The sequence below is a fragment of the Sinocyclocheilus anshuiensis genome, unplaced genomic scaffold (assembly GCF_001515605.1).
Source record: "Sinocyclocheilus anshuiensis isolate Anshui unplaced genomic scaffold, SAMN03320099.WGS_v1.1 scaffold242, whole genome shotgun sequence".
Classification (NCBI taxonomy): Eukaryota; Metazoa; Chordata; class Actinopteri; order Cypriniformes; family Cyprinidae; genus Sinocyclocheilus; species Sinocyclocheilus anshuiensis.
In genome coordinates this window covers 470,595-487,123 of record NW_015546053.1, presented here as the reverse complement: position 1 = coordinate 487,123, position 16,529 = coordinate 470,595, and the positions used below count along the sequence as shown (strand labels likewise).

At 38.8% G+C, this 16,529-nt stretch overlaps 1 protein-coding gene across 1 annotated transcript in view; it reads left to right on the top strand.

Moving 5' to 3' along the window:
- The first annotated feature begins 8,717 nt into the window (after positions 1-8,717).
- Positions 8,718-16,529, top strand: part of LOC107699225 (cell adhesion molecule 2-like) — a 267,199-nt gene continuing 259,387 nt past the window's right edge. Inside the window, exon 1 of the mRNA XM_016500423.1 lies at positions 8,718-8,980. Within this exon, the coding sequence (XP_016355909.1) occupies positions 8,920-8,980 (61 nt within the window). The 5' untranslated portion in view covers positions 8,718-8,919. The remainder of the gene's footprint in view (positions 8,981-16,529) is intronic.

The following is a 16,529-nucleotide window of genomic DNA, read 5'->3' as shown; positions in this document are numbered from 1 at the left end:
CACTTTCTCTCTTCCTGCAACTTGTGTGAATGTGTGAGTGTGTGTGTGTTTATGTGTTAGACTAGTTTATATGTCTTAGATTTATCCAATAAAGTCTTATTCATATTGAAAAGAGAAGTATCTTGTGTTTTGTGCTTACAAGTTAATGGCTTAAACTGCCGATCTTGTTACTTTGCTAATAAATAGTTTTCACTATACTTTGGATATTAATATCCATTGCAGAATTGATGTTATACGGCTCGTTCAAAGAATCGCTGGCCGACTCAGTGATCAGCCGTAAAACCCTATAAAATCTTAAATGATTCCCTTTGAGCTAAACTGACCTGATTCCCTTACACCTATGTACATCTTCCATTTACATTAATAAAATGTTTTACAAACTATTTCCGAGAGTTGTCATGACTGAAATAAATAGTTCAGCCATGAAACTCTATTAGCGTCCTGATTGGTTCATTCAATTGTATCTTCTCCAACCAATCGACTTCACGCATTCATTACTAGTTCCTCTATTTAACATCGTCTCCTGCAAACCTGTGTCACTGCGCGCTATGAGAGCTCTCTCTTTAGCCCATCACCTCCCCAGCACCACCTGCCTAGATCTGCTTGGGGGATCTACCTCTCTCTCTTCTTGCAGCAGCATGTTTTTATTTATGTTCTTTTGCAGAAGCAAGTCATACTTACTCTGCAGCAGCAGCAGCACAGCTCCAGCAGCATAGCAGATCTAGTCCGCCAATACCAAACCTATGTACATCTCCATTTACATTAATAAAATGTTTTACAAACTATTTCCGAGAGTTGTCATGACTGAAATATATTTGCGGTAAAATCAGCAGACTTAATTGGTAATACTTTATTTTAATGACCAATTCTCACTATTATCTAGTTACTTATTCGCATGCATATTACTAGCATATTGTCTCTTTATTATGTCTCCAACCTGTCACGGGTTGGCAGATATCAAACAAACCGAGTCTTTTAATAAATCCACTTAGGAAAATCAGGAGAACACAACCACTTAAATGGTGTTAGACAGGACAAAGGAACTGAGGAAAACACAGGGCTTATAAACTCATGGAACATAATCAGGGAGAACAGAAACAGGTGAGGAGTAATCAAGGATAAATAATAACACAGCTGACACAAATGGCACTTAATAAAACAGGAAACAGGAACTACCAAATATGGGCATAAAGAAACAGGAGGCAGGAACACAGGGAAAACAAAACAAAAACCGACCATAAACATGACATAACTTCACAGGCGTCCCGGGTGGGCGCCCTGGAGGCTGGTGCAAGACAGGGACACGGGGAAGGTCTCCAGGGCGGATCAGGCAGTCTGAGGAGCCATGGAAGATCAGGGGACTCGGGAGGCCATGGCGGATCAGGCAGTTCAGGGGGCCATGGCGGAGCAGGGAGCTCAGGGGGCCATGGCGGATCAGGCAGTTCGGGGCGCCATGGCGGAGCAGGCAGACTAGGAAGCCATGGCGGAGCAGGCAGACTAGGAGGCCATGGCGGAGCGGACAGTTCAGGAGGCCATGGAGGTGCCGGCCATTCTGGAGGCCATGGTGGAACCTTCGTGGCCTTGTCCAGGTCCCCCGACTCGGCCACTATGGCCACGGATATATGCCCCTCCCAAAAAAAAATGTTCTTGGGAAAAACTAGGTCCTTCAATGCCTGGAGGGATTGTTGGTTTGTTGATTGTTGTTTAAGGCAGTGGTTCTCAATCCTGTACTGGAGTACCCCCAGCCCTGCACATTTTGTATGTCTCCCTAATCTATCACACCTGATTCAACTCATTAGCTCATTAGTGGAGACTGCAAGACCTGAAGTGGATGTGTCAGATATAGGGAGACATACAAAACGTGCAGTGCTGGGGGTACTTCATGGAGAGATTTGAGAACCCTTGGTGTAAGGGATTGTGCTCTGGATGAGCGGGCACCGGGGGGGGCGCTCTGGAGGTAGCGAGCACTGGAGGGCGCTCTGGAGGAGCGGACACTGGAGGGCGCTCTGGAGGAATGGGTGCTGGAGAGCGCTCTGGATGAGCGGAGTTCTATAACACAGGAGACAAAGGAGGGCTGGACGGGACCAGCGGAGGCGAGGGAGACTCAGGAGACGTAGGAGAGCTTTCTGGAGTGGACTCTGGAGAGAGGAAAAGGGCTGGAACTCAGGAGGAATTGCCATATCCAGGAGTTCGGGGACATGCGCTGGAACAGACTCTGGAGGGCGCGCTGGCGCCTCGTTTTCTGGGTTTGAGTCAGCGGCGGCCGGCCGTACTGGGCTGGTGACGAGGGTGGAGCCTCGGAGGACAGCGGGGAAATTGGGGTTGGGCGACCTGGATGACTAGGCTTGGGAGGTTCCTTTACTTCTTCAACTTCGAAGTCGGAACCATTTAAGAAAAGGATGAGATTAATCAGTTCAACCCCAGCAGGAAGCATGCACCTAGAGCGGCGTCGTGCCAGCTCACCCGGTTAGAGAGCTCGAGAAAACCCTCCACATATCGCTCCAACCTCAGACCGCCCTGCCGCAAACCCCATAGTGCGTCCTCAGCTGTAGGTCCTGTCTTCTGTCACGGGTTGCCAGAGTGAGAAGCATGAAGGAGGCAGATATCAAACAAACAGCATATTTTAATAAATCCACTTAGGAAAATCAGGAGAACACAACCACTTAAATTACATTAGACAGGACAAGGGAACTGAGGAAACACAGGGCTTATAAACACATGGAACCTAATCAGGGAGAACAGAAACAGGTGAGGAGTAATCAAGGATAAATAATCACAGAGCTGAGACAAATGGAACTTAATAAAACAGGAAACAGGAACTACCAAATATGGGCATAAAGAAACAGGAGGCAGGAACAGAGGGAAAAGAAACCAAAAACTGACCATAAACGTGACAGTATGACCATATTTTAGATTCTACCACATATCTAAACTTAACAACTACCTTACTAACTATCAATAAGCAGTAATTAGGAGATTCTTGAGCCACATCTCATAGTTAATAGCGAGTATTGGTCGCCAAACTAAAGTGTGAGCACTTAATTTATATATGGAGCAAAACAATTTCAACTGAACAGCTATAGTGAATAACGGTTTATTATTCACTATAGGTTTTGCGGTGAAATACTGCACAACTGTTTAGTGAACTCACCCCTGCGAATCACTCAGGCAAGTGTTGCAATGTCACAACAGCGATTCTCATCGACTCCGACGGAACTTAATTAATCTCAAAGGTAATATGAATGAAAGCCTCATTTAAAAGCATCCTCTGTCTACCTCTATTCATTCAGCAGTGAGACGCCTGTCAAAACATCCAGTGTAATATATCTGTCTCTAATCATCATTACTATCGCAACTACCTCTGGAGAAAGACAGGAAGAATAAATTGTATTCTTTATGTGGTGTTTTAATTATTTATTTGGTGTTCATCTCTTACTTTCACCATTTCTTTGATGAGACATTATACAAGTAACCTCAAGATACACTTTGATCATGGTACAAACACAATCACAGGAAAAAACACATACTGTATATTATGTGCATTGTATTATACAATAGAACTGTGTGTCACGTTAGGTGTCAATGCTTTTTAGGGTTGCTCACAAGGTTCTTAGATCTTAGAAAGTTTCCTTGGATTGGTTCGCTGTCTGTTTGCTTCTCTCTTCCAGTGAAGAGTGCAAAAACAATGGCCAATAAATGGATGGAACCTGTTAAATCTGAGAACGCTGTGTTAACTGCACTACAAAGGGTTAAATTAATTTCACCGTAAGATTGCGCTCAAGCAAACATGCGTTGTAGTGACAGAGGTTCCAATGCAACAGTCAAAGCTCTTCATACGCACTCTCCAAGCTTTCCAGCAGAATACATACACTCTATATAAGAAAAATATGTTTTTTCAAAAATCCAATTTGCAGTCGCTTGACTCTCGGGGTTACAATGACATGTGCACTGCGGGCATATTTGCTAGAGCGTTTCATGGATTCAATTAGTTCATCGGTGAGGCACAAGAACCGTTTCTCTCCAGGCAACCATTTTGATTGAATATTTATAGATTTGCAATGTAATGAGATCTGTAGAATGCTGACGTACGTTTCTTCTGAATGCAACATGAAACTTAGTATGAGATACAGCCATGGTGACTGTTCGATAAAGCAAGGCTAACCCCATCTCTATTCCTGAGAGCTTGTTCAAATGCTCACTGTAAAGTGCTTTTCAAGGTAACCCAAAAACTGCTTTGCATGATAATGCTGAAATTAAATCAAAAAGTTATACTGAGTCTGCAACCCGTTTTACTACTGCTATCTGATGTATCTGGTGATGTTTCAGGTCCCTTCAGTCTGGGGCTTTAACAACAAACCAGTTGTACAGCTGACAAGTTGTACCTCTTTCCAAAGGAATTTCAGTAGACAAAAACTCCATAAAAAAGTTTTGAAAGATATACAGTAGAACCTTTGTACAGCACATGCTATTGTATAGATTGTAAGTCTATTTTGAATATGCTGTAAACCCTGGAAAAAGGAATAGTTCACCCAAAAATGAAAATTTGCTGAATATTTAAGGCCATCCAAGATGTATAAGAGTTTGTTTCTTCATCTTCCTCTGCAGGGAATGGGTGCGATCAGAATTAGAGTCAAATTCCATAATCCACAAGTAATCCACATGATACCAGGTCATCTTGAGAAGCAAAGAGCTACATGCTTGTAATAAATAAATACATAAGTATGTCTCTTTTGGCATCTCTTTTGGCCAAAATAAAGAGTCCTCTATCCATACTGTAATATTTTCTCCAGTGAAAAATTCATTTCATTTGAATCAGGAGAGAAAAATTTTCCATTTTCACTGGAGGAAGAGTTATTATGGATTATGGACTCATATTTTGGCCGTTTGAATTTAAAATACCTTCATGATGGATTTGTTTCTTATAAACACTCCGCTTTTCACTTCACGAGACATTCATTGATGGACTGGAGTGGTGAGGATTTCTTGTGGATTATTGTGATGTTTTTATCAGCTGTTTGGACTCTCATTCTGACGGCACCCATTCACTGCAGAGGATCCATTGGTGAGCAAGTGATGTAATGCTATACATCTTCTCCAAATCTGTTCTGATGAAGAAACAAACTCATCTACATCTTGGATGGCCTGAAGGTGAGTACATTTTTAGCAAAGTTTAATTTTTTAGTGATCTACTCCTGTTTTGTGTCTCATGTGGGTAACATACCCAGATGACCTACTACTACTGAGATTCTGGAGTACATGTGTGATGGACACTTTACTATCCCATGAAGCCGAGGGACAGAGACAGGTCACAAGATAGTGACAACATGGTGGATGTAGTACATCCATTGCATTCATACTATATAGAACGTACGGTCGTGGAGACGTTTCAAGCCAAATGTTGCTCCTACAAGACAAAATGAATGTAATTTTCTCTTTATTTTATACATACAGCATACATAAGATGTCTAACAAAGATTGCCGCCTTGTTGTCACATCTAGCTAATGAAATATTTGCTATTAACCTATTTCGAAACACATTTAAGCTACATATTAAAATGTTTCCATGCTTGACAAAAATGTAACAAAACACACCAAAATAAAACTTGTATTTATCCTTTTAATGGATGTCAGTGTCAAAAGCATTGAAAGTAAAGAGCAAAATGAGAGTCTGAGGATTCTTCTACTCTATTTTTCCATGTAGATGGATTTGCAATACATATTTTTTAACAAATACAAACGACCTTGCTGGCCTGAGCATATTTTGCAAGCAGTGTTGAATTTAGACTGGTTTTCAAAGTGTGGTTCAGTAACAGCGCAGACAGACTCTATAACTTCTTTCTATACATGTACATCTTATAGAAATGAGAGCCTTTACCTGCTTTTGTCTTAAAATGCCCCTCTGCTATCCAGAGGTTATGCTCTATTAACTATAATGCTTTGCAAAGCCCTTGAGTGAAATTCCTTTTCTATGGCTCAATGAAATGATGAAGGATACTGTATAACCATTTGCCATCAACCTTAAATCTTCCTTGCACTATGTATCCTTTGTCTCGATTTTTCTATTGCTTGAGTTTAAGTTGCTCAGAACTTTAGCCAATTGGCCTCCACAATGCTCTTTGTAAAACTGGCTTTACTGAGCCTCATATGAGCGATTCAGCAGAGCCAACATTTTAACCACGGCCAGACTCCGGACAGGCAAGTCAGGTCTCTGTGTTAAATTGGACGAAATTTGGGGAGCGGCATGTGAAATCGGGTGTAAAATCCTTTCGATGGGTTTGGAGAGAGAGCCCAGACTACAAGCACGGTTTTAGCCCTGTGTTTTCAGTCATGGATGGACACCGGCCCAATTCGGCCCACCAATCCTAGAATGTGCGGAAGGAAGACTAATATCCAGCTGCTTGGAGGGCCTTGTGGTTGCACTTGACTCTTCGTTCTCACTTTCCTTCTGTAGCTGTGCCAACAGAGCACAATCTTTTTTTCATCTTGTGCAGTCGGAAAGCCATCTATTTTTATTAGTAGATATTAGTATGTGAAGAGTGGTTCTGGCACATGTACATTTATAATTAATGAGAGTCATTAAATATGAAATAATATTTTGTAGTATTATGGATTTTATTATGTACACCCTGAAATAACAATCCAATGAATTAAAACAAATTTAAAGGCACATAAAGGTGGTAAAAATAATATGTTTAAAATAATTATATATTTTTTTCTGCTGTTTATGTTAAACATTTAATGCAACTTCATAAATGCATGCATGTCTCTCTAAAGAAAGTGACACTTGCAATATGGAACAAGGTGAGAATGTGAGAATGGCACAGTCTTGTTGCTGATAGAATGTCTGGAGGCCCAGTTAAAGGGGCTAACAGCTAGGATAAACAATATTAATTTTCCCACTTGAGATCTCAAAACTATTCCAATAAACAACAACAACAACAACAGAAAACCTTCTAGTCCACACAGGTTTTTTATTTTATTTTTTTAAATTTAATCTAATTTAATCTGTCAGCATTTTATGTTCCAAAAAAGCCCTCTCACATCTTTTGTCATGTCAAATTGACCTTCTAGCTATATTACAGCTCAAGAGTAGTGTTGATGCAACATTCAACATTCAGCCAGAGGAAGTCAGTGTTGATTGGCATAGCTTCTGTTTTTTACAAGGAACAAACATAAGTAGGTGCAAGGAAAGCTGAAATTCTAAAACACTCATGACTCATGAAATATAACCTCAGTTGTTCATATATGACTAAAGGTATGGTGTACACGGCTTGTTTTCCAAATTAGTAAAATGCTACAATTTTAAAAAGAAAGCAACAAAAATGAACTGTTTATTCAAACAAACATCACTCAACACATTTTTGTGTGATATGATTCTTTTATGATTTGTATTTTTAATAAGATTACAATTTATGCTATATGATTCATTATAACCATTGGTTTTAGCACTCCCGCCCCCTTACATCAATATTTTATATTATCAATGGTTCTTATTATCATCAATGTTGAAATCATTTGAAAGCATTTTATTTATTTTTTTTTGCAAACTATGATACAATTTTTCAGGGTTCTTTGATGAACAGAAAGTTCAAACTAACAGTATTTATTTGGAATTGATTTTTTTGTAGCATCAATTTAATGTGTCCTTGCTGAATAAAATAATTAATTTATCTCTCCCTCTTTATTTCTCTCTCTTATTGTACTTACCTCAAACTTTTGAATGGCAATGTATCATGGTTTCCACAAAAAATATTAAGCAGCACACCTGTTTTCAACAATGATAATAATAAATATTTTGAGCGCCAAATCAGCATATTAGAATGGTTTCTGAAGGATTCTATGACCCTTGAGTAATAATGCTGAAAATTCAGCTTTGCCTCACAGGAATAAATTACATTTAAATATACATATATATATTCAATCAGAAAACAGCTGTTTTAATATGTAATCATATTATAGTGTTTGATCAAATAAGCCTTGGTGAGCATAAGATCCTTCTTTTAAAAACATCCAAAATCTTAATTATTCCAAACTTTTAGCCACCAGTATATTAAACATTAATTTAAATAATATGTGGGCATGTGAGAGCTTCCTATTACAACCCAGTTTGTGTGCGTTAATAACTCTCATAAATATGACAAATCTAGGTCTATACACTGTCCCAATTTGTGCAAACTTTGCAGATCCAGAAGAAGCGTTACAATCCTCAATTATTTTACTTTTTTAACATGTGTGAATGTTACAAATCAAATTCAGATTCCAATTCTGTCGTTTAAAACCCATTATCACGATCACAAATCAAATTATAACCTTGACAATTATACTTGTACTACAAGACAGTGATTTCACCCCTGTAGCTCATTCCTAATTGGTTAAATTGACAGTGTTACACCTCACCCCTTGTTACAACATCCCTGATGTCCCCTGAACAACATGCACAGCATTTTCAATTAAACAGGGCAACTGTAGTAAATTATGATTACAGGAGCCTAATTAATACCGGACAGACAACACTGTTGTCGAAAGTATAACCAAAAATCCCAACTGACAGAAAGTTATCAATCAGCGTGATCAACTGCGCATCCAGGCTCGTCGGTAGCCTATATCGGTAAGGCGTCTCCATGTGTCAATCTGAAGTGGGCGGGACCCGCGTCTGCTGCGGCGCTCTGGAGAGGCAGAGACTGAGGCAGGGGCTGAAGTGCCACTTTCTCAGCATTGTCAGTGCGGGCAGCATCGTCTCCCAGCCCGGTTACAGTAATTGCTGCAGGCGACATATCCTCCGGATCGGGACAGGAGATTCAGGTTTGCTCCATCCATGCGATCCGAGCCCGACTGAGAGCGCACCATCCACCTGGATAAGCGGCATCGGCATCAGCATCAGTGCAGGGAGAAAGCGGACGCAAGCATCTCCACGAGAATATGATGCTCCAACAGCACTTGCTTTTTGTGCTCTACAGCTTCTGTGGGATTGTCATTAAAGGTAAGGACCCTGGGATGTGTGGCCACAGTGTGATGCCCTCTGGGTGTGGTGGGAGTTGGCAGGGTGAACGGAAATGCCAGTGTGATTTAAGCACACATTATCATAAGCCCCGTGCTCAATTACATCAGGGATAATATTTCATAAGTAGCTCGCGCTTTTGGACAGGTCATATACAGTACGTGTGTTTGGTGGCATGATGATGACAGTGCAGATTTGAGTTCAGCGCACATTCTTTTACACCCGCGTGGGAAGTTGTGTGTGGTTCATTTCAATGATGTTTGCGACCCATCGTCTATCAGATTAGCGACTTCAGACGCAGAACGATTTAGTGAGCATGTGCTCGTTCCAAATTGATTCGTATGGTTCGCGTACGCAGCACAACAATTCAAGTACGCGCAGTTCTGCACACTGATTTTACAGTGAGTAAATGAAAATTTACGCGTCTTATGATTTGTGTTTATTAAATAACCAACTTTGGGAACACCGAGTCAGTAACGACCTTCTTATTCCCAATTGATTCATATGGTTCTGCTATCTGCAATGTTATCCCAGTTACGCGCAGGTTTGTTTAATTTTCAGGATGTGATTTGACCGCGCAAAACAAGTTGAAGTTGACTCGTTACGGGTGATGGATGCTTTAATGCAAGCTCTTTTGTGAGTATTAGTTGGCCAGCACTGGTTTAAGTCGGACGTACGCACGTTCCAAGCGCATCGCGCTCGGGTATGTTCAAGATTCTACATCTTGGGGTCGTCGTAGCATAAGATTTTCTCTTCGAGACGCGCAGTGTGCAAGTAAAGGCTGGAGATGTACAGCTTATGCATTTATCTACAGTAGCGATAACAGATTGTGTTAGACTGTGTAGTGTACAGATAGAAGGGATGTCTCAGGACGGACAGATGTGCATGGAGCTCCGGCGGTCAGACTGCAGCGAGTCGGTGCGCACTGCTGTCCCACCTTGACTCTCACTGAATCCCGCAAGCGGATCGCGCGCCGCCGCGCCCCACGGGTCACGGATCTCACAATACTCTGTCAACACTTACACACCTTTGTGTTTGTGTTTTTGTTTTTGTTTGTTTCTATAAGTTCCGCACGAGATGCAAAATAATGTGCGCGTAAATAAAATAAATAATAACCATTCACGATATTACACGGTAATATAGCCTACTGCCACTGCAAAAAAAATGACTCACTGCTGTTGGACTTTTATTGACTCGCAGTCCCTATATATATATATATAGTATATTATGTCTGCCTAGAGAGCTACAGCTGGTTGCTGCATAAAGAGTCAATATTATGTTACAATATTAATATTGATTATTGATGCTGTATATGTCTCAGTAGATATACAGTATATATTGTGTGTAACAACACCATGTAGAGGAGACCGGGGGAGTGTTCTAACACATATTGCTTTGTTGTTGTTGCTGTTTTGCAATAAATGCTCAAATTTTGATATATCATTTTCATATTTGTCTACTGTTTTGTAAGCTACTGCTTGTTTCTAAACTATGTCATAATATAAAGTGCTGATGTTACAAACTACTCCACTGCCTTTGGTGTTTGTGAGTTGTAACAGCAGGTGGGGTGAGTTGTAACACGATTTGAAAACATGAACATGTCACACATTTGTACATTTTAATCACATATGTTTGTTGAAAGTAACTATTACAGTATGTCCCATGTCATTGTAATTATGAATATAAACATAACATTTTAACAGTTTAATTCAAAACAGCAAATAAAACAGATTAGCATATTGGAGACAACATTGAAAAAAACACGTTTATTTCTACACAAGCTATATTCATAACATCTGTCAATATATAAACAGTGAGCAAGAAAAAAGACACGTTAATATGAAAATATATATTTAAATGGCAAATGGATGCTGAGTTGATCTGTGCTTGTTTTTTTTTTTCTTGATGTAAACCAGTTTCTGCTGCTGTTACATTCAGACAGGAACACTGCAGATCTTTTGTAACATTATTACTAAATTGGACAAAAAAAACAACAACAATGCAACAACAAGTAACGCTTACACTTTATTTTAAGGTGCCCTTGTTAATTATACATTTAAGTACTAAGTAATATTAAGTAACAACATGTAATTACTATAGGTTAAGGATTAGGGTTTGGTTAAAGGTTTGATGCATGCAATTATGCATAATTTACTGTTATTACTCTAGTGAGTACATTGTAAGGACATTGTAAAATGTACTGTAGTGTTATACAAGTAACTTTTGAAAGAGAGATTTCGCAGTGTGCTTCTATACTCTTCAAAGCCCCCACACTCACAGTTCAGAGATGGATTGTGGGTATGTAGATGTCGGCATATGTTAGGTTTGGCACTGTCTGTGCTGACTACAGATCTCTAATTATTCCTGGAACTTGGTGTGGATCAAAACCAATGATCGATTTTTTCTTGATATAGGTTCTCAGGTGTTTTTAAATTCTCTGCGGTTGGGTTCCCTCGCCGATGGTCGTAAATATGTGGCTGTAAGGAAAAGGTCACGTGATGTGTGTGTGTGTGTGTGTGTGTGTGTGTATATATATATATATATATATATATACATAGTTTTTTCAACTTGTAGATGAAAAGCTTGTGTGGATTAAAGCTGCTGATTTCAGATGATTCTTGTCTGTAATTTATTTTGCGTAACATTGCGTAGTGCACACCATACACAAGTACAAGATTATAACAAACTGACTAAAGGTGCAAGTAATTGCATTAAATAACAATGTACATTGTGCAGGTGTTGCCTTAAAGAGCCATTTCTACCTGTTTTAACGCATTAAAGCTAGTTTTGGTGTATAAATTAATATATTTAGGTTGATTCAGCAATATGAAATGATATTTTTGAAATAAATCAGTTAAGGCCCGTTCACACCAAGCACGATAACTATAAAGATAATGATAAAGATATAGTTCTAAAAATCGTTCTCAATATTAAAGAATAGAGTGTAGAGTCCACACTACACAACTATAATGATAAATGCACAGCGAAACAATATCGTTGGAATCATTTTCAGAACGATTTTTTTCCAGCTGATGAACGATACAAAGATTGACAGCCAATCAGAATCCATAGAATAAACAGACTATATCGTTCGCTGGTGTGGACGCTAATATTGTTAACTTTATAGTTATCGTTCTTGGTGTGAATGGGCCTTTACTTTAGATGTTACCATTTTTATCAGTGATAGGACATTGCAGGTCACATATGAGAATTACATTTTTATGAGTTTTAGTGTATTATAATGTGGACACATAGATATGTTTTAGTGATATAAACAGTGCATTTCAAGCAATCAAGAATTATTATTATTATTATTTTTATTTAGAGAAAAGGGTTGGTTTTTATTTCTAAGTCTCTTGGGGTTTATGTAAGACAGTTAAGTCGCTCTTTCTTTCTTCCGTTGGTTATATACAGTCGACTTGCTGCTTGCTTGACTTGTAAAGTTAAATGCTTTACCAGAACCTTTCCGGATTAATGTGTGTCACATTAAAAATGGTGACTCTGAAAAGTATTTTAATAATTTATATCCCAAGGATCCCTGCCATAAGCTGTCAGGTTTTTTTTTTCTTCAGCAGCTTGATTCTTATCCCTTCTTAAAATGTGAACCAATGACTGTGCTGTAGTTCAGGCTCACAGTCTGAGTGCCTCCAGTGAAGTTACACACTCAGCTGATTTATCAATTTGATGGAAAGATTTCCTTATAAGACTTGATAAGAAGTGACAGATAATCTGTGGCTGAAGGGTCACATTCATGCAGGGATGCTTCAAGACTGAGTCATTGTTCTCTGATGATTTTTTATGTCTGCTCTCTTGCTATAAAACAATGAAATCAAGACCATCAGCAGGGGTTAGAAAGAGAAACCATCTCATTAAACTACTGCTGATTATCAAGCAATGTATCCTAGATATGTATTGTGTTGAACTCAAAATGGAAATCCATGGAAGATTGAACTTTAGATACCACAGGTTTTGAATGATAGAACCACACTATGTGTCTTATTGTGCCCATTTTGACCCCATGGTCTCCCATTGTCCAAAAATCTCTATTTCACGTGTTTACACCTACATATAATCAGATTGAGGAAAATAGGAAGCATATTTGGCATGCTGTTCTGAAGGAGGGCTCCAAGCTCAGAATATAGCCCGAACCCAGAGAACTCCCCATCCCTCATCTGGGATGAGAATAGTGAGGAGTTAGAGTGAGGAGTTGGGGAGGAGGAGGGATGTCGTGGGACAGAGTTGAGTTGGCATATCATGCTAGTTAAGCTGATTATCTAAACAAGCTCCACCTGTGCTGAATTGGTTGATTATCTGAACGTGCTCCTCCCGAACTTTGTTAATAAAACATCAAACTTATATATTTATTCTGGTACGACAGCTGTAATAATAATAAAGCTGCTTATAAACTGTTGCATTTACAAAAAACTTGGATTGTCAACAGAATAAAAAAAAATAACCAGCCACATAAGAAAAAAAAGTAATCAAACTGGTAAATCATAATTATAACATTAAAAGGCATAATTATGAGATAAAAGGTAGGCCTATAAACTATGACATACAAAGTCCTAATTATGAGATAGTCAATATGATGACATACTAAGTCATAATTATGAAATATAGGTTCAAAATTATGAGTCATGAAAAGTCATGACATTTTTATGCCATCATTTCATAATGGCAGGTCACGTTAGCTAGCATCAGCTGACTCTCAGCTGATCCACATCTGCCTACAGGGATGCGACACCTATCACAGCACTCTTATATAAGGTCCTTTAGTATTATCACCAGCTTCGCATTGCTCAATAGCTAATTACTCTCCTCCATCCCCAACTCCTCCTCTTGTCAGTCAGGATTCAGCATTCTGATTCTCCTTTGAATCAGACTAATTTCAAAATGTTACATTAAATTATTGAACCTAATGATACCTGCAATACATTTATGTTGGTTCTGTTCTGTTACACTGGGGGGTTATTGCTGCTCTCCCTGCTCTTATCCATGCTAGGCTGCATGGATGCGCAGGGAGTTCTTGCCCAGAACAGCACCATACCGCCAATCCAAAATGTATGCTAATTGTCAGTCATCTTTGATGATAGTGGTCCTGACAGAAATTACTTTTATGCCAATTTCAAATTTGTCATAATTCATATTTCATCATAATTGTGTCTTTTTATGTCATGATGACTTAAGTCGTAATTTTTGACTCTTTACATCCTACTTACAGATTTTTTATCTCATAGTTATGATTCCATTTCTCATCATTTTGAGTCTTGATTATGATTATGATTTTTTTTTTTTTCTTATGTGGTGTAAATGGCCTTCCATAGATTACAGAAATTTCAAGAATTACTTGAAAACGATGTATGTATTTATTGATTTATGTATTTATTTATTTATTTATTTATGCATGTATGTATGCATGTATGTATGTATGTATATATGTATGCATTTATTTATTTATTTATTTTACTCAGGAAGAGTAATTTTAACTTACATTTTAAAAATTGTTTTTGATTATTATTATTATTATTATAATTATTATTATTATTATTCATTCATTTATTTTATCCACTTTTAATGGTTCTCCATAACCATGTGAACCCTGATTCTTAAATAAAGTGCCAGTTTACATCTTGATTATTAGCTTTATCTTATTTATATTTATTTATTTTTTTTTCTAATTTTAAATAATTTTAGGCCATCTTATGGACCCCTTGTTGAGAGCCATTTCCATTAATATTATATTTTATTACAGGAATTATTATTAAGCAGAGTGGGTCATCTTTTTATTGATAGATGGGACCTATGGAAGAGAGTTAGTGGTTAAAATCAATCCTACATCTCCCACATGAGCACCAAGACTCACATATACCACCACACCACAGGTCTGACGGGTCAGCACTTTCTTCAAACCTCATCTCAAATGTCTCCTACATTTCACCCAGAGTGCACTTGATATTTGTAGTCCCCTACACGTCCACAGGAATCTCGCTCATCACAGATCAAAACACTGCTGCATGGTGTCTTAATAGCTATATAAAACTCAAGGTCTCCAATTACATCTGTGACCAGACATTTAGGTCAGGGCTTCACAGCACCTCTACAGTCATATTCCCATTAGAGCAGCTTCTTTCCCACCTTAGTTAACAATTCACAAAAAAAAAGACATTTGCAGCTGGCTTTCTGTGAATGTGCCATACAAATTGGGCCTGAGGGACCAAAAAGCCCCCGAAACATCTTGCGTCTCAGTCGCCCGAGGGCCCAACTAAATGTGTGGATAGATCCTGCGTCAGCTGAGCGTTTAAGGTAGTGTGTCGGCAGCTGAAGTGCAGCATTAGTGCATCACAGCATTTTGATGTGAGGTGTGACGGGGAGAATGCTTTATGCTCTCTCTTAAAGATGCTCTCTCCTCGCCATGAAGGGTTAGCTTATCCTAGCAGAATGGGCTCTAAGCCGCTGAGTGCCGGCCATGGAGCTACGCTGTGTACTGCCGCATATCAGTAATCCAGTAAAGGAAAGCAGGCTGTGTGCAGAGAGAAGCCAAGCCTCTCTGCTTTGTGCTGGCTGACAGATCTACATCTATACAGATGAGTCATAGATGCGCTGTGAGAAAAAAAATAAAAATAAAATAATGTATGATATGAAAGAGACATTGAATAATAGCTGAGAAGAGGCCCGGATGACAGGGAGGAGGTATTTTTTTCTTTATTGTTGTATTTTTAGATACATCTTCAACCCTAGGAGAAAGAATATGTATTTGTGTGTTGGACAACAGTAGGGGCAAGTGGGGTAAGATGTGCCACCTTGGACTAAAACTTTATTAGTGAATTGTCACGTTATGATGTTATTTTTGCGTAAGACCATGAATGATTAAATGAAGCACTTTCACAAAAATGGTAGTTTTTTTAGTTTTTTTTTAATTGTTCCAGATGCGGTGTTATTGTTGTATGCTATTATAGTTTTATTCATATTTTGAATTACCTTTTGTTTTTATGTTTTTAGCTTCATTTTAAGTTTCAATTTTTGTTTAAGGTTTAGTAATTTTATTATGTGCTTTTGTAATTTTTACTGTTTTTATAATTTTTGAAAAATAAAATTTATTTTTATTTCACTATTTGGATAATTTTAGTTCCCTTTCATAGGAACTTCGAACTGCGTCCTCTAGGGGTCGCTATGGGGGACGCCTCGTCGTGACCCGTGTCTGAAGCATACATTGAAAAAACACCAACTCGTTGGCCGGCGATAGCCGTGCGTGACGTCACTACCGGTGTGACTATAGTATAAATAGGCGCCGGGAGCACACATCATTCTCTTCTCCGTCTTCATTGACTGTTTTGTTTGAAGCTTGCATTTCTGTGGTAAGAGCGATCTCTATTCATCTCATTATGGCGAGCACTAGGAAAGTGTTTAAGGATGTGTGCATCCGTGTTGACGTTGTTTAACATCTGATGACACACACGATCTATGCGTTATTTGTTTGGGCGAAGAGCACGCACGCGATTCCTCCGAGGGGGCAATCGGCGTGCACTGCGAG